This window comes from Chanodichthys erythropterus, chromosome 20, assembly GCF_024489055.1.
Source record: "Chanodichthys erythropterus isolate Z2021 chromosome 20, ASM2448905v1, whole genome shotgun sequence".
In the NCBI taxonomy this organism is placed as follows: Eukaryota; Metazoa; Chordata; class Actinopteri; order Cypriniformes; family Xenocyprididae; genus Chanodichthys; species Chanodichthys erythropterus.
In genome coordinates this window covers 22,944,692-22,963,393 of record NC_090240.1, presented here as the reverse complement: position 1 = coordinate 22,963,393, position 18,702 = coordinate 22,944,692, and the positions used below count along the sequence as shown (strand labels likewise).

Genomic DNA, 18,702 nt, shown 5'->3' with positions numbered 1-18,702 from the left:
ATCTAAAAATCAGCATCTCTCTAATACATTTAGTCAAACAAGTATAGCATTACATATATATGTCAACACTCGCATGACTTTTATTTATGGCTACACAATTGTCTTTGTGCTACTGGAACATTTAAATTATTGTTGCATTTCTGTGGCAACTGTGATTAAGCTGCTTTGTGGTCTAGATCATTTCAGATCTGCTGTAATGTGTTTTTCGTGAATACAAAGAATGCACAAAGCACTTCTGGGGTAAATCCTAGTGCGAAATGCTGCTGACAAACATGAAAGTAGGCTCGAACATATAGCATACATTAACATTAGCTAATACTTAACATGAATTAAAAGTAAACAATAAGGTAAGTTAATTTCTACATATACTAATACATTTGAAACAGTTAACATGATTTAAAACATTATTAACTAGCATGAACAATATTATATTTATATATAATTAACATTAAACAAGATAAATGCAGTAAAAAATACTTTTTTATGCAATCACAACAAATTCTTCAACCTTCATTGCCTATTTTTTACAAATTTGATAAAAACATAAATATGTAACATAAATTTGTAATTAATTCATATTTAATTAAAGACAATGCTACATTGCAGGTGTATGAATCTTGCATGTTTGCAAAAATAGTTGACTCGCAAATTGCAGGACTACTGTCTAAAATTAAAGTTGGCATGGATGGTAAGTTGCGATAGTTTTTGTCTCTATTATGACGTGTTTCCGAGTGAAAGCTTCTTGAACAAGAAAAAATGTGGGGTGGGACTTGATTTTGTCCATAGGGAATTGATTGGATGTTGTATGTTATTGGTGTGATGTCATGTGAGTGACAGGTTGTCCCGCCCTCACGCCAGTAAACACATCAACAGAGAAGAGATGTTGCTGCAATAGGGAGCGGAAGTTATTTTGATTAAATGTTATGAGTGCACATGAATTAAAAAAAAAAAAAAACGAAAAAAGATGTGCACCGATAAATCATTTATAGTAAATAAAACATTCCATAAAAAAATAAGAATGGCTAATTTTGATTTCATGGTAACTTTAAACACAATAGTGCTGTTGAACACCTCTTGAGTGCCCTGAAATGCAGAAAGACTTTTTGCTGGAGGTCCAGCAGCTCCAGCTGTCAGATCAGAGATTGTTCAAGGCCAGAACAAGCAGCAACCAGAGTCAACAAGCTTCAACGGTCTGTGTGTGTGGAATGTTGCTAAAAGTAGAACTCCTACAAAGACACTCTTCCATGTCTGGAAATATTTGTTCCTGAAAAATAGTCACTTCAGAAGCATTTCTTTCTTCTGGTCAAGATCTCATCTTTCTTCAGTATAAGCAGCAAAGTTTCTAGAGGCATTCAAACCAATTTCATCCACATTTAAAGGGTTAGTTCACCCAAAACCTTTTTTTTATTACTCACCCTCATGTCGTTCTACACCCGTAAGACATTTCGTTCATCTTCAGAACACAAATTAAGATATTTTTGATGAAATCCAATGGGTCAGTGAGGCCTGCATTCCCAGCAAGTTAATTTACACTTTCATTGCACAGAAAGGTACTAAAAACATCAGCGGTTCAGAGCGCCAAAGTCACGTGATTTCAGCAGTTTGACACGCGATCCAAACCGCTGATTTGAAACAAAATCTTCGAAGCAGTGTTTTGAAATTGGCCATCACCAAATATTGTTGAAAAGTTGTTATTGTGTTTTTTTGGTGCACAAAAAGTATTCTCATCACTTTATAATATTAAGGTTGAACCACTGTAGTCACATGAACTATTTTAAATATGTTTTTATTACCTTTCTGGGCACTGAAAGTATAAATTAACTTGCTGGCAATGCAGGCCTCACTGAGCCATCGGATTTCATCAAAAATATCTTAATTTGTGTTCTGAAGATGAGCGAAGGTCTTACGGGTGTGGAACGACACGAGGGTGAGTCATTAATGATAGAATTTTCATTTTTGGGTGAACTAACCATTTAAGGTTATATACTTTAAATGTGTCCTGTTTTTTAAATACTTTATTTATTTTACATTTTATATATTTTTTATATTAGGGTAGTTGACACTTTCTGCTGTATGACAAGCTATACGACATTTAAATACACAATTTTAAACAGCTAATTATTCCATATTGATTATGCATGCACCGTTTAGAATATTTAGTATATTGAGAGTATATGAAGCCTAAAATAAAATTTAAAATGGAAATATTTGTACTTTTGGAAAAATAATTTGTCACACTGCAGGAGCATTTAAAATTATGTCATTTAACTGATGAAAAGATAATGACATTCCCTTATACATTCATATAAATCTTGATGTTGATATAAAATACACATTGTGTCAAAAACATATAACACACACTATGCTAATCCATATATATGATATATGCATCTCCTATAATGTTTTATGCATTATGCATTGCATAACAGAACTTAATGTATAGTTTATTTATTTAACAGTCAACAAAATTGATGAAGTGGGCATTATAAACAATACTGTTAAAAAGTTTGGGGTCAGTAAGATTTTTTTGAAAGAAATTAATTCTTTTATTCAGCAAGGACGCATTAAATTGTTCAAAAGTGAAAGCAGAGACATTTATAATATTACAAAATATTTCTATTTAAAATAAATGCTGTTCTTTTGAACTTTCTATTCATCAAAGAATCCTGAAATAAAAATGAGTTTCAGTTTCCACAAAAATATTAAGCATCACAATGGTTTTTAAAATAAATGTCCATAATAATACATGCCCTTGAGTACCAAATCAGCAAATTAGAATGATTTTTAATAATATTGTAAATAATTTTCTAAATTGTAATAATATTTCACAATATTACTGTCTTTTTTTCAAATAAATGCAGCCTTGGTGACTTAAAAAAAATACTTTTTCAAAAACATTTTAAGAATATTACTGACAAATTTAGTAAAACTTACCTAAATAGCTATTTGCCTACTGGTTAACACTCTCTAGTCAGAGAACTAAGACATTTCTAAGAAACGAAAACTTTCACTTTTCACAGTTCTTTCTCTCCACACTACCAGAAAATGTATAATTCAATTAAGAAGTTTCATGGACTGAACACTGGTGCCGCACTCATCAAAATGACAACTTAATGTTTCCTATCCATTTGTGGGAGAATCCAGGAGCCTCAGAAACAGGAAGTGCCAGAAATGAATTATACGCTCTGTACACTTGACAATATTAGGCCGTGCTCTCAAGCCCCCAATCAAATCTCATTGTGACAGGCATTAAGGGATTAGGCGAGCTGCCGGTCAGTGTGTGTACGGCAGTGAGAACGGCGTCTCCCACACATGCTCTCACACTCACTGAATGGATAGATCATTGTGTGAAGGAGGTTGAGGAGCGGGGGGTCCCTGCCAGCTCTCAGGACCACAAACCAGTGCAGGATGTATGAAGGACATGGCACCGGCCACTTCAACACCACACCAGGTACAAGGACCGCATAGATCCACTGCCTCTTTTAGAACAGTCGAAGCTGAAGGTCCGTAAGGTAGATTATGAGTTTGTTTACCTCTTAAATAGAGTTGGGTTCACAAAAAACTATGCGACTTTCATATATAAAATGATACAAGACATAAAAAGGAGTTTACAAACAATGCAGGCACAATTTGGGCAGAAATTATTATAATGAAAATGAGATATACTGGAGCATAATGGAAGAGTTTAAAGCTAAAAGTGGTTTGAATGTCTTTAAAGTGATTGAATGTGAAACAAAGTCTGGTTTTGGTTTAGTTCTTTGTGTCAGAATGACTGATAGACTGTGCTTTTTAAAAAAATCACTGCATACCTGGCAGTTTTTGGGATTTCAAGTCACATTGGTGAAGCCCTTGTGGCTCTGCTCTGTGAGGCCCGGGGCTGCAGGAAACCTGCACATGTAATTGCAAACTTTGTCCACATGGAGGAGCTGCTTAATAGTAAGCTTCACAGAAACTGTGCACATTAAAAATGTACATTCTCTGATGTGTTTCTTAAAATTGTTTTAAAAATCTAAAATGTCATTTTATTTCCATAGTCGACACAATCTAAGATTCACATATTAAGACCATATATAAACTATATTTACAGTTTATACAGTTTCAAAGTTACAGTTGCTTCTGTTTTGGATTTACTAATATAACACAGAAAGTTAAATTACAGATTACATTATCAACATAACAAGTGAGTGAAACGATGAATCAAGAAATTCACATGCATTTTAGAATGAATGCCTTCCTTTGCATTAATGTCAGCTGCATGAACGTCACAAGCTTGTGTTTCAATTCCAATTTCAAGTCAATATAGATTAATTTGGATAAATATCAGGTGCAGTACATATTCATTTTTATCTCAAGGCCAAAAAAACTCTCAAGTAGCCTAATGCTATGTAAACTAGCCTGTCAGCTGGTAGCCTACAATATTACTATAATATTAAAGTAGGTTACATTACTATATAAATATTACTATAATGGTCATATTAATTTACATTAATTTTAAATAATATTAATGTCATGATATAAATACTATAAAATAATATAATAATATATTTATTATATATTTATAATAATAACTTTTTTTGTATAATAATAACGTTATTTTTAAAGGTGCCCTCAAACATTTTTTTACAAGATGTAATATAAGTCTAAGCTGTCCCCTGAAAATGTCTGAAGTTTTTTTAACTGCCTATTTTGGGGCACCATTAAATATGAGCCGATTTAATGCTGCTGCCCCTTTAATTCTCGTGCTCTCCGCCCACGGAGCTCGCGCTTGCCTTAAACAGTGCATAAACAAAGTTCACACAGCTAATATAACCCTCAAAATGGATCTTTACAAGATGCTCGCCATGTATGCGGCACGCATGCGTCGGATTATGTGAGTAGTGTATACTGTTATATTGTTTACATTTGATTCTGAGTGAATTTGAGGCTGTTATCTGTGGCTAACGGCTAATGCTACACTGTTGGAGAGATTTATAAAGAATGAAGTTGTGTTTAGGCATTATGCAGACTGCAAGTGTTTAAAAATGAAAATAGCGACGGCTCTTGTCTCCGTGAATACAGTAAGAAACGATGGTAACTTTAACCACATTTAACAGTATATTAGCAACATGCTAACGAAACATTTAGAAAGACAGTTTACAAATATCACAAAAAATATCATGATATCATGGATCATGTCAGTTATTATCGCTCCATCTGCCATTTTTCGCTGTTGTCCTTGCTTGCTTACCTAGTCTGATGATTCAGCTGTGCACAGATCCAGACGTTAATACTGGATGCCCCTGTCTAATGCCTTGAACATGAGCTGGTATATGCAAATGTTGGGGGCGTACATATTAATGATCCCGACTGTTACGTAACAGTCGGTGTTATGTTGAGATTCACCTGTTTTTCAGAGGTCTTTTAAACAAATGAGATTTATATAAGAAGGAGGAAACAATGGAGTTTGAGACTCACTGTATGTCATTTCCATGTACTGAACTCTTGTTATTTAACTATGCCAAGATAAATTCAATTTTTCATTCGAGGGCACCTTTAATGATATGAGTAAAAACAGAATGAATATGTAATGCTCCTCTCTAGAGTTAATTTTTCTAGCTAACTATGCTATTGTCATTTAATGGCTTTCCTAAGGTAAACATTAAGTGACATCTAGGCTATTGTTTATATGCTATTTTGACGTCTTTCCACGGTTTAAACACTGATTGAGCGATTACATGAGACATGATAGCCTACATTTAAGTAAGTTGTACTGTATCTTTCAACATATCCTCTTTGATGTTCATTCATGTTTATTTCATGCTATAACTAGTAGGCCTAGTAGAGGAAGAGATGATCGGTTCAAGCGCCAGTTGAACTGAAGTACATTAAAGAGCGCTAAAACGATAGCCTATTTATTGTTTGAATAATATTGACAGAATTTGAAAGCTGGCATTTTTTTTCCTGCTCTGTCAGTGTCCTCTCTGCTTCACAATGTTTTTTCACTGCATGAGAAAATGGATGTGTGGCGTGAGAACAGTGATGTATCATCGCAGATATACTGGCATCATCCGACAACATGGGGAAAAAAAAAGACTTGAGTTTACGTAGTGTCGTTAAAGTGGTTAAACAGTGATCACACCGCTGGTAAAACATCATATTCATTAAACAATTATGTAATTTCTTTGTACTATTGTGATATTCAAACTTCAAGAAACTGACTCCACACAGCACCAATGAAGAGGCCTAAAAGTACACCAAGTGGCAGCAGGTTAACTGATTATAAACCAATTTAAAACCATGCAGGACTCTTTAGCTGAGATAAAGTAGGGTAAAGTTAAACTTGTTTGGGCAAAATGTTCCTGTGAGCTGTACACTGTGATGAAAAGGTGATTGATTGATGATAACGAGTGAGTGATAACTGTCCACGCAGCATCACTCAGCCTGCAAATATGATTGGGTCAACAGGCAAACAGATTCTCAGCAAAAAAACTGTTAATCATTGAAAGAGCCTTATCAGAATATGTGATTGATTTACAAAGAGCATTGCTCTAAATGTTTATTGATGCAATTGTTTACTTGCGTGATGTGCACAAGCTACTTGAGCTTTTGTAATGTGATGAAAGCAACAAAGAAGCTTGATCATTTCAGTAGCATACGTTCTCAAATAGTATTTAATCCCATAAATCTGATCACTTTATAGTAGCAAAGCCATCAGAACAAAATCCTATCAGTGGCTTTATAATGTTTCTGATGAAAAGCATGACACAGACAGAGATAAGCGGAAAGTAACAGCAAAGGTTGGCTAAATGTGACCTTTTTTTTTTTTGCTAAACATATTATTACTCAATGATTTTGAGTAAAAAAAAAACTGGAATACTTTATGGAGGCTGTGCAATATTAGGCTCTAGGGGTTTATGATTACCTAGACTGCAAATATCCTGATGGGTGAGGACTATGAGAACTTCATAGATAACTGTCTCTGTTAATCGTTACGGAGGATGATGGCTCTGTCTCATGTGCCTCTTAAGGCTTTGAGTAAAGTATCTCTTTTAAAATGAAAACACTGCTAAAAGATTGACTTGATACAGTATCATGCATTTGTTAAATGCATTGGAACTAAAGTCAGAAAATGGACATTTAAAAATGCAAACAAATGTGAGAAAGGAAAAAAGTTGTCATATAAGGAAAAAGATAATTTAAAGTGAAAGTCTGTCAATTTCATGTATGCTTTTGGGTTGAAACTCAGGGGAAAACTTAACTGGCCATCATAAAGTCACAAACAACATTGTGAATTACATCTTGGCAGGAATTACAGATTTTGCTTGTAAATTCTCTTCATTTGCACCTGGGTTATGTATTAAAAACTTAACAATGCTCGAACTTGCTTTTTTTCAGAGCGACAGGTTGCATGACATGCTTCTCTGTTTCTTGATGCAGGCATCAGTTTGATTAGGAAATACTTTGAATTCTTTCGTTTGTTCATGCTTTATTCTCAGAATGAGTTTTATTATAATCTGCTGACTTAAATATACAATTAATGTTGAATATGAACCATCAAAGAAAAAACAATGAATGAAAATGCTTGGAATATTTAGCATCTGACCACTGATTTACATTTGACAGGCCGTTAAAAAGCCAAACAGCCTGATGAAACTCAAAAAAAAAAGAAGTTTCGATCGAGGGGAGGGGCATTATCCATGCTTATCAGCCCCCTCATGCTTAGTAAGGAAAGATTCATTTCAGAAGTCTTACATTAGGTGATATTAACACTGCAACAGTTTAAAACTAGAACTAATTCATTCGCAATAAAATAGTAAATATTTGGCCCCCAAAGGGCATGAGCTGTGTGGTTCGCAGGTTACCAACCAATCTGTTGTCACCATACTCACATATCTGTGCCATCTACCCCAGACAATCCACAGAGGCTTTTCTAATGGCCTCGAATGTGCTTTAGTAAGCATATTGCTGCCGTCTTCTCCCATTCTTATCAATGACACAAAGCCTCAAATGTTCAAAATCAAAATATTCCCACATAAAGCACGTTCCCGAGTACTCCAAGAGGATGTTATTCCGTGTAGGCCACCGGTTCCCACAAGATGTGAATTGCACATCCACCTTTGTAGTGCTACTTGTTATTCCCATTTGGTCAGACAGGTGAAATGAAAAAGAGTCATTGGAGAGAAAGTACAAATAGGCAGTGGTTACAAATGGAGTTTGGTCAGTGGTCGGAGATCCTTATTGTGGAGATAGACAGGACTTTGTTCACAAACTGGAGTTTGAAGTTTCAAAGGGGAAAATAGGCAGAGGAGTTACATCAACCCTCTGACTTTTAGCCCCAGGCAGGCGGTATGGGTGACTGATTATAGGACATGACATTGCTGCCTCATATCACACAGAGGAGACGATCAGGGCAGGACATGTGCTATGTCATATTGTCTTCTGTGATGAGACTCAAAGTACGATTGTACCACGCTGCAGTGCGCATGTAAACGTCTGTCTGCCTTGCAACATTTATCAGATAATGGTGGAAAATTCTGACCGTTTGTTGAGGGATGTTTTCAGTTAGTGAGCGAGTTGCTTTGAATTTGTCGTATTAGTTTGGTCTGAGGGTTTGGTTTCTGTCATCACTGATACAGTAAGGAACAGACACTTAAAGGGATAGTTCACCCAAAAATGAATATTCATCTTTTACTCACTCTCAAGTTGTTCCAAACCTGTATGATTTCTTCTGCTAAAGACAAAAGAAGATATTATGAAGAATGTTGGTAACCAAACAGTTGATAGGCCCCACTGACTTCCATAGTATTTTTTTTTTTTATCAATTGGGCCCATCAAATGTTTGGTTATCCATATTCTTCAAAATATCTTCTTTCGTGTTGAAGAAAAAAAAATCTTATAGGTTTGGAACAACCTGAGGGTGAGTAAATGATGACAAAATTTTCATTTTTGTGTGAACTATGCCTTTAAGGGGAGGAGAAAGGGGTGGTGGTGGGAGTGTTCAAAAACATTTCAAAATTATAAACAATTCAAAAGCATTACAGGTGTGTTTGAACGTTATTGATTAAAAACTCTGTCCACGTGACAGCGGTTGATTCACTTTTTCTAAATCAAAATCTAGTTTTCACTTTTTCTAAATCAAATTTAATAATTAACAAAATAAGTAATTATTAATACAATTATTAATAATGATTCAATTCATATAATTGTATTAGGGAAAGTGTATAACTAGCATAGTTGAGTAAACTAAACTAAGAGTGTTGTCAGTTAATATGCAGTCATGAAAGCGATAACATAAAATAATAACATAAATAATACAACAGATAATTTATCTATACATATTTACTCTGTAATTTACACCTATAGCCTGCCACGTTAATAAAAGTACATGAGTGACACACAAATAGGCTACCAGTTAATGAATACATAAACCAACCTTATTCCACATCAGCACAATCTGCAGATGTAAATCTGTTAAGTAGGTTTGTTCACCAAGAGGCTTCTGCCCATGTGAGGTAATGATCTAATGTAGTTATCTATGCCTGCTTGCTCTGATCATTGAGGTGCATGTGAGAAAGGGCCATAACTTTACAGATTATACTTTATAGAGGTCATTTCTTAGTTAACAGAAACACGGAGATGTGTGCTGAGATAAGGAATTTAATGGTGACTCAGATAAGATTTGCTCATTGTGAGTCATTCCTGTACACTGATTGTCATTACTCAGGTTAATTGCTGCTGGAGAAGTGAAGTCATCTTGTATACAGAAATAAGGAAGACTAATAAGTATTTCTGATCCGTATAGGCTAAAAAGACGCAGTTCTTGTTCAAATTTATTTGATTTAAACATCAACATCAAGCATCAAAGAAACTACCGCACAGCCTCATTAAATTTGCTGACATACATGTCTTCTTATGAATTTATTTGTATTTTTATCTTTTAATATGCTTATGAATATGCAAGTCTCTGAAATATATTCAAACCAGTTATCTTGTAAGTTTAGGTGTTTTCCAGTCTGTTCAAAACCAGCTCAGCATATTTAGTCCACAGAGATGGTCAGGTGGGATGTGCCATTTTCACATAATAAACAATGTCAGTGCTGTTTTAGCAAGCTCAACATAAAATACATAATCCCACATTCTCATTACATTTCATGCAGAGTAATTTAATTTAAATATAAAACAAAATATAAAACTGTGCCACACTAATTTGAGTAATTAATCTTCACTGCAAGAAATAATTATTTTTCTCATTAGTTTTTCACACAAAATATCCAGAATTATTATTTTTTTACCTCACTGGCATTTTTTTTTTCTTGTTTTAAGAATAAACCTTATAAAATTGTAATCTGTTCTTAAAACTATAAACCAGAACTACTGTTTGTAGGGTAAAAAAAGTTCACTCTGACAGTATGTTAGCTGTGCAGGTGGACATGAGATTTTAGAGGCTCTAGAGCAGGTCTGAACTGAAGAGCGATGACCCATGGCTTATGCTGCTTTCTACACTACAAATATACATACTTGCCTCTGTTTGCATTGGCCCTGTACATGATTTTGGTATTTGCGCAATTGTAACATCAAACTTTTCTGTTTGAGTAACAAATAGTTTATCCTCTCCAAGAAGGGTTAGGACAACATAGACTGCTCTACAAATTCAGTATTATGTACAGAGATGATCACCTCAGTTTTTTTCTTATCTCATGGTGAGTTGGATACTGTTGTATCAGAATCTTTTGCAGAATCAGGCCTAGTTTACCTCTAGAATGCCAATGAGTGGGGAAAATATCTTGTGTCACCAAACCTTAAAAAAAATGTTTGAAATTTGAATGGAAAAAGAGTAAAATAATATGCAAAATAAACCTGTCAATTGGTTACCCTCAACAATTTGATATTTAATAAGACGATACATGCGATTGTACTGTAAAATACTCAAAAACAAATCTTGAAGGTAAGATGCATGAAATTGCATGTAATTTATAGTCAAAATATAAATAAATTAATAAATAAAAATGTATTTATTAACTATGAACTATTTATTAGGTAGATCTCAGAGTTAAACTGTGTCAGAAAAAATCATTTTAATTATGTCAGATAACACTTAAGCAAAATATGGTCAGGTCAAAGTGTCTGAGTAATTTTACATTTTTATCAATTTTACTGGTTGTCCACTGTATGAAGAATTTTTGGGTATAATATGTAACAGTTTACTTTATTTTGCTATCCTCACTTACATAAATGAACTATAGTGTCCTGTACCCACTAGTAAAAATATATTAAAAATATCTGAATAATTTTTGGTTTGACTGTATGTGTGTACTGTGTACACACATGTATATTTAAATACACACACATACATGTATATATTTAAGAAATATTTGCATGTATATACTGTATATATATTTATATAATGTATATTATATATAAATATTTTATATATAAATGTGACATTTTTTTCTTAAATATATACATGAATGTATGAGTATTTTTATTTATTAATGCATTTATTTTTTGACTGTAAATAGATTGATTGTGGGTGTGTATATTATTATTAATTTATGAACTGTCCAAAATGCATGGAGCATTATTGTCACCACATTTTGTTTACAGTGAACTTTTGGCAGCTGTGGATACCAGTTTTTCAATACAAATTCAAATATATTATTTGCATTGTTTGATGAGAAGTACACAATCTCTTCTGAACAACTGAAACTGAGTTGCGCATCACGTGCACATGCAGAATGTTGAATGGAACAATGAGCTCTTTTACATAAAGGCTACAATTTTTACTCTGTGAGAGTTATTGCTGTTGTTTATTGTGCTAGAATTAAAAGAGATTTAGCAAACACGTAATTTGCAGGTTGAAATGTGGACCATTACTCTCAATCTTATACATTCGAGCTGAATGTGAGTGATATTTCCCTACTGCTTAAAAATGTGTCAAGACCTATAAGCAATCATTTTTCTTGACCCCTGAAGTCTTGTTGGGGAACTCAGATAGAAAGCATAGTGTTGAGACTGGCTATATTATTTTTTAGCAATGAATTTGAGACCACTGAGACAAAAAAATAAGACAGTGTTTGTCTCCGTCTCTGAAAAAAACAACAACTCTGATTTAGCACTTCAATCATTAACACAAGGGCCATCCCACTCCAGAATGGGGCCGTGCCTTGGGAGGAGGCCCGGACTGTCAATCACAGCAAGCCTCATCTTTGCCCTTGAGGACATGGCCCCTGTCACTCAGAGGTGTCTACCCCTCTGAGAGGAGGGGCTTGGCCTATGAGGGGGTGTCCAAACGCTGTAGAGAGGACAAGTCTTTCCCCCCAGCATCAGGTAGTTGAGAATGCGTTTGTCCAAACCACTAGTAGACATGGAGATGGCAGACTATAGCGAGGCCTTGGACCCAGCCTACACCACCCTGGAGTTTGAGAACATGCAAGTGCTCGCGATGAGCACAGGTGAGTCATCTGCTCAGACCCTGCGGTGAACTTTGAGACCTTTAGTGACTTATAGACTACTTTATAGTATATGGTCAAGCGTGGGAGGCAGATGTTTAACAGGGCTGATAGGGTTATAGTTAAGTGCCAATTCGTAACCTCTTGCACAGAACACCCAATACTATTTGTAAAAGCCGATTTAAAATGCATTTTTCAGTAGGAGATAAGAAACACAACATGCTCTGTCCTGTAGACATGGTACTCCATAAGGAGAAGAGGTTCATTCATCTCCTCTTGCTTGTTCTCATACACTTGGCTTGGGATAAAATGACTTGTTTGGATAGTATTTCAAGAAGAAGTTTGACACCAGGATGAATGATTACTGAGCAAAGAGGGTGTCATGTAAATGTTTCGCAGCTAAGTCTCCCATGTCTTGCTTTTGTGCAACAAATTGATATTCAACCACTATCAACCTGACCTGACAATGTAATCTAATATCTATGGTAAAGTTATATTTAAAGTTTTAGTAAATTAGTAATAGTCTTATCCATTAATCTATAAAATGTTTACATTTGAGTATCTTTCTCTCTATATATATACATATATATGTATATGTGTGTATATGTGTGCGTGTGTTTACTGTTTTCATTGTAGAGGTTATTTATTCAATAGAGTATATCAAAATTATTTTAATTATTATTAAAATAAATTAATAATGAAATATTATAGCCAATTTTTTCATCTCACATTATACATTTTTCATTTTAACATTTTCGATCACATATTGTTTTCCATTTAGATAATTATCACATAATCACTCACACTAATGAGTCATTTAACCACATTTTGTCTTTGATCATTGCTTGGGTTTTAATGTAATTATCTCTGATTACCTCAAACCTAAATTTAACATTTAAAAATTGCAAATCTTTCCATTGAAATCATGAATGTTTAAATTATTTCTGTCATCAACATAAAACCATTTTCTTTATAATCATTTTTAAGCTATATTTTTGGCCTTTTATACCTTTATTAGTTTAAATGAGACAGGAAGTAATGTGGAGAAGAGAGAGGGGAACAGGACAGGCAAAGGACCTCGAGCTGGGACTCGAACTCGGGTTGCCTGAAGCAAAGCTGTGCTATATGTCGGAGCACTGCCCACAAGGCTATCGTTTTTTTTAATCAAACCAAATTTCTTGGATTTCTGTTCAGTGGACATTGAATTTGTTTAGTAGGTCATCAATAACACTAATTAGAGTTTATATAATCTAACATGATCTTGTTGTAGCTTTTGTACAGATTTAGCCCTAATCGCTTCTGGATTACTTAGCAAACAGTTCTTTCCAGCACATGTTCTTGATGATGATTCATTGCCAATTGATTTAGCCGTAAAAATGTCTTTTTGAGAGTGTTTTTCACCCCATGACCTTTTCCCTATTTACTTTAACTCTGATTGGTCTGGAATCAGGAGTCTGACTGGTTCAGTCTGCAACCCAAGATAATTAAGCCTCATTCAAAAAAACAAAAAAAAATATATATATATTTCACAGCCTCATATATATTTTATTTATTCTGAGTCTCAGATTTTAAGCAGTTCTTCTTTCTCAAACAATTTTTGACACAAAAAAAAGTAGCAAATTAAATTATTTAGCATATTTGTGACACTAAATTCAAATTCCCCAATGATTTCAGACTCCTCCCCAGCTGAGAGTGCCAACATGAATGCTGCCAACCACTTAGGGGCGGGCACCCTATGTGCCATCTGTGGGGACCGGGCCACAGGAAAGCACTACGGAGCCTCCAGCTGTGACGGATGCAAGGGGTTCTTCAGACGCAGTGTACGCAAAAACCACATGTACTCCTGCAGGTTAGAAAAACAACCTCCTTGGCTAAATTTTGTGAATATAATTCTGCAAGTTTCCATCCAATGTATCAAATGATTTCTTTATGCTTCTGTACAGGTTCAACAGACAATGCATAGTGGACAAAGACAAGAGAAATCAGTGCCGGTACTGCAGACTTAAAAAATGTTTTCGAGCTGGGATGAAGAAGGAAGGTACTTGCTCATGCTTTTAGATTACATTCACATAATGCTAGTAAAGAAATGAAAAAACAGAGATTAAACGCTCCTGTCCTGTTAGGGGATGAGGTGGCGCAAATGGGAGATGTTGCAACAGCAGGGAGAGAGTTAGCGAGAGACATTTTGTTAATGTTCACTCAACAATGCACTGAGGTCTATGTCTGGTTTATGCTGAACAAACAGTTTAGAGCCATCATAACTGCACACTGATAAAAAAGCGCAACCTTGAGGACTCCCCCTTCTCACAAAGTCGGCTAATATCCCTCATCTCTGCTATCTCAATTGGTTGTCAGAACTGGGTGACATGCACTGCTTCTGATAATGAAAGAGTATGTTTCAGTGGTTTACCAAGAGCTGTTTTTTTCTGTACAACATCCATATTGGTCAAAATAAACCTTCTGTGTGTTTAATGAATGCAACTGTAATTTGCTGATTAAAAGTGTTCCTCTCATCCTCAGCTGTGCAGAATGAAAGAGACAGGATTAGCACCAGAAGATCCAGCTATGAAGACAGCAGCTTACCCTCCATAAATGCACTCATTCAGGCCGATGTCCTTTCTAGACAGGTACGTAGTTCAATTCAAACTACTACTAACTATTAGCAAATGTTGAGAAATATTAAAGGTGAATTGTGTAAAATATGTTCTCTTTACTGACTTTAACACACTGGGATTCACATTCTGGGGGATCCCCAGTAAAAATCGTGTCCTGGGGGGTAAAAATTGCGTTCCGGGAAGTAAAAGTCGAACCCGCTGAATAATAAAACAAGCCATGGCAGTGTAAAAGTAGCCCAATTTTGCAGGAAAAATTCCCGAAATGACTCTGAGGCTATCACAACATTGTGCTGTTTGTGCATCCCAATCAGAACCACATAGCAACACTGGCTCAACCAATGGCATAAGTTTGGGGTGGGACTATCTGACCAATAGTTGACCGGGGGATTGATTAGCAAACCTGTTCAGAAACAGTCAATATTTCTGCAATTCTGCTGGGTGTAGTTATTATACATTTTGCATTTATAATGTGATTCATATTTATAGCATGATTATACACATAAATCATTGTATCTAAATAATAATAATCACAATAATATATAGTAATGTATAATCATGTTTAAGAGATATAAACATGTATAATAAATTTCTTCCATATGCTATTATGTAGATCTCATCACCAGGTCCTATCATGAACGGTGACATCAGAACGAAGAAGGTAGCCACTATAACCGATGTGTGCGAGTCTATGAAACAACAGCTGCTGGTGCTGGTGGAATGGGCCAAATACATCCCTGCATTCTGTGACCTCCCACTGGATGATCAGGTAGGATAAACACCACTTATTTATAGCTACAATATACTCCCACATTATATATTTAATGGATGTTGGTGTCAATTGATTCAAATGTTTGTCTTAGTTGGAAAAAAAGTTCAGAGATCTTTAGTTTGGGTGGTTAATGTATTTAGATGGCTCAGGTTAGAATATGATGAGCTGGTTTGAAAGTTACATCTCTTCTTGAGATATCCAGAATCATTAACATGCTGAGCACTGAGGCATGGTAACTGATCAGTGTTTTAGCTGTGGGTGAGAGCGTCTCAAACTGCATCTTCTCACACAAACATGCACGTGAAGACACACATGCGTATATAGTCATGAAGACATTATTTAGCCCCCATAGATACATTAAATGTATGTTTATTTAATCTAAGGTAAAAATAATGTTATTGTGTTCATAAAAAGTACTCTAACCAAACAAATGCATGTTCATTTGTCTCAGGTGGCTTTACTGCGAGCTCACGCTGGGGAGCATCTCTTACTAGGAGCAGCCAAACGCTCCATGCTGTATAAGGATATTTTACTATTAGGTAAGTAAAAAAGTGGATATGTGGATATGTCTTCTGGAGAGCAGAATTTTACTAATGTTTTACCTCACAATTTTCCATGTTTCTCTCAGGTAATGATCATATAGTTCCTCGAAACTGCCCCGAACTGGAGGTGAGCCGTGTGGCTGTAAGAATCCTTGACGAATTAGTCCTTCCCTTCCAAGATCTCCAGATCGATGACAATGAATATGCCTGCTTGAAGGCTATTGTATTTTTTGATCCAGGTAGACAAACTGTTCTAAAAAAAAAGGAGAAAAAGCACAACAGAATGTCAAGTGATTTTTTAAAAAAGATCTAATGTGATGATTTTTCTCTACTCGTTGTAGATGCCAAAGGTTTAAGCGACCCAAGCAAGATCAAACGTATGCGATACCAAGTTCAAGTTAGTTTGGAGGACTACATCAATGATCGTCAGTATGACTCGCGGGGACGGTTCGGCGAGCTGCTTCTTCTGTTGCCGACGCTACAGAGTATCACCTGGCAAATGATCGAGCAAATCCAGTTTGTTAAGTTGTTTGGAATGGCGAAGATAGACAACCTGCTACAAGAGATGCTTCTAGGAGGTAACTGATTTTTGTTAATGAAAGGAAACTTTGTAGAAGTGAAAATCATGGTTATCAGACAACTCCGGCAATGCACTTCTGTTCTGTAAATGACCCTTAACTTTGTATAGCTTTAAAAACCTGCAATATCTGAGATGCATGATGAAACATCTGGGAACAACGAGAACAGCTTGTTATAATCTTGAAAACAGAGATAAAAAGGCAGCCTATACATACTGGTTCCTTAATAACCTGCCTTATATGTTGTAGATCCTATTGACTGAAAAAACAAGTTCTTTGATTCAGACTTAAAAATGATCTTCCCAATCAGAGATTTAATGACCCTTTTTTCCTGTCAGGTTCAGCTAATGAAGCCCCTCATTCCCATCACTCTTTACACCCACATCTGGTCCAGGAGCATCTCAGTAACAATGTCATTGTTACCACCAACATGGCCACTCCCATTCACAATGGCCAGATGTGTAAGTAACTGTATCTTCATGTTATGAATAGAGAATATAGGTCCTTAAAATGTGAGAATCAGGTATGGACAAACAGGCTTGTTGGAGTAATCCCTGCCAGAATCGTAGAAACTAATCAGGCTTATTTTGTCAAAGAAGGCTACTGTAATTCTTTCTTTCCCTAATGCCTTCAGAAATTTCATAAGCGTGATTATTTTCTTTCACATGTTATCATGCTATGCAAATTATGTCTATTTAAGGTTCCATAATACCCCCATGCGGACACCTGACATAATGTATCCTCTTGCTTTTTTTCCAAACAGCCACTCCGGAAACTCCAATCCCATCTCCCCCCACAGCCTCAGGTTCTGATCACTACAAAATGGCACCGGGGGTTATAGCCACAGTGCCCAAGCAGCCAAGCTCCATCCCTCAACCTACCATCACTAAACAAGAGGCCATCTGAGTGCTCAAGTTTTTGTTTTTAACTTGGTACTTTTAATTGGCTGTATTCATTCTCATAAACATCTGACATTTATATTCACTAGCTGTTAAATTTAAAGTTTTTTGTAAGGACACTGTGAAATGTTTCAGATTTTCCCATTGTAAGAACTTTAAAGCAAAATAATTGAGTTTAACGGTGTGCAACAATCACATTTTAAATATATGTGTTCATACCATCTCATCTGTTTGCTGTATGTATGTTTAAAATGAACTAGCGGTGCATATTTATACTACCCAAGGGGGCATTCAAAACAGCATTCAAAAAGTCAGAAAGGATTATAATACAAAGGCTATGCAAGTTTCTTCTCCTTTCTGTGAGTTTGATTTCCATAAATGTTACAGCAGGCCTGAATGTAATCAGATGTTTGTTTTATTGTACAGTATTTTAACAGCTTGCTACAAATGACTGGCTCTTATAGTACTTTTACACTAGCCTTATAGAATACATAACATTTTGTGCCTTGGAAATATTGTTATTTACCAAAATGCTGGTAATTATTTTATGTATGCTAAGAGTATGTGCATTTCATATTTTTCTGTATGTGCCATACTTAAATTGTAAATATAATGATTTCTTTTTTTTTTTCATAAATGGATTTAGTCTTTTCAAAGTCATGATTTTAGGATTAAAAAACATTTTTGTCTCCTGCTCAACCCCTTAACTGTGACTAGTTAGTCATGAGTATGTATGCATACAGTATATTTCAGGAGAGAATGTCACACTCATTTGTAGTTTTAAATATTGGTCATTTAATACCAATTTACAATTACTGCCTTCAGTGAGAAGGGTAATTACAAACTTTTAATGTGAACTGATAATAAATGA

The 18,702-nt window shown here is 35.2% G+C and overlaps 2 protein-coding genes across 3 annotated transcripts in view; one reads left to right on the top strand and one right to left on the bottom strand.

Annotated features, from left to right (window-relative positions):
* The window catches only part of fitm2 (fat storage inducing transmembrane protein 2), a 23,671-nt gene extending 15,500 nt beyond the window's left edge, over positions 1–8,171 (bottom strand). The window contains exon 1 of the mRNA XM_067371615.1: positions 7,869–8,171. The gene's annotated coding sequence lies outside the window, so the exon portion shown is untranslated. The remainder of the gene's footprint in view (positions 1–7,868) is intronic.
* hnf4a (hepatocyte nuclear factor 4, alpha) overlaps positions 1–18,702 on the top strand; it is a 21,120-nt gene extending 2,418 nt beyond the window's left edge. The window contains exons 1-10 of one of the 2 annotated variants that reach the window (XM_067371581.1): positions 12,232–12,431; positions 14,103–14,277; positions 14,372–14,466; positions 14,949–15,055; positions 15,654–15,809; positions 16,264–16,351; positions 16,441–16,593; positions 16,696–16,932; positions 17,271–17,393; positions 17,696–18,702. In XM_067371581.1, the coding sequence (XP_067227682.1) occupies positions 12,317–12,431; positions 14,103–14,277; positions 14,372–14,466; positions 14,949–15,055; positions 15,654–15,809; positions 16,264–16,351; positions 16,441–16,593; positions 16,696–16,932; positions 17,271–17,393; positions 17,696–17,838 (1,392 nt within the window). In that variant the 5' untranslated portion in view covers positions 12,232–12,316 and the 3' untranslated portion in view covers positions 17,839–18,702. Of the gene's footprint in view, positions 1–12,231; positions 12,432–14,102; positions 14,278–14,371; positions 14,467–14,948; positions 15,056–15,653; positions 15,810–16,263; positions 16,352–16,440; positions 16,594–16,695; positions 16,933–17,270; positions 17,394–17,695 lie in introns of those variants that run through there. The other variant, XM_067371582.1, reaches the window with a different exon arrangement.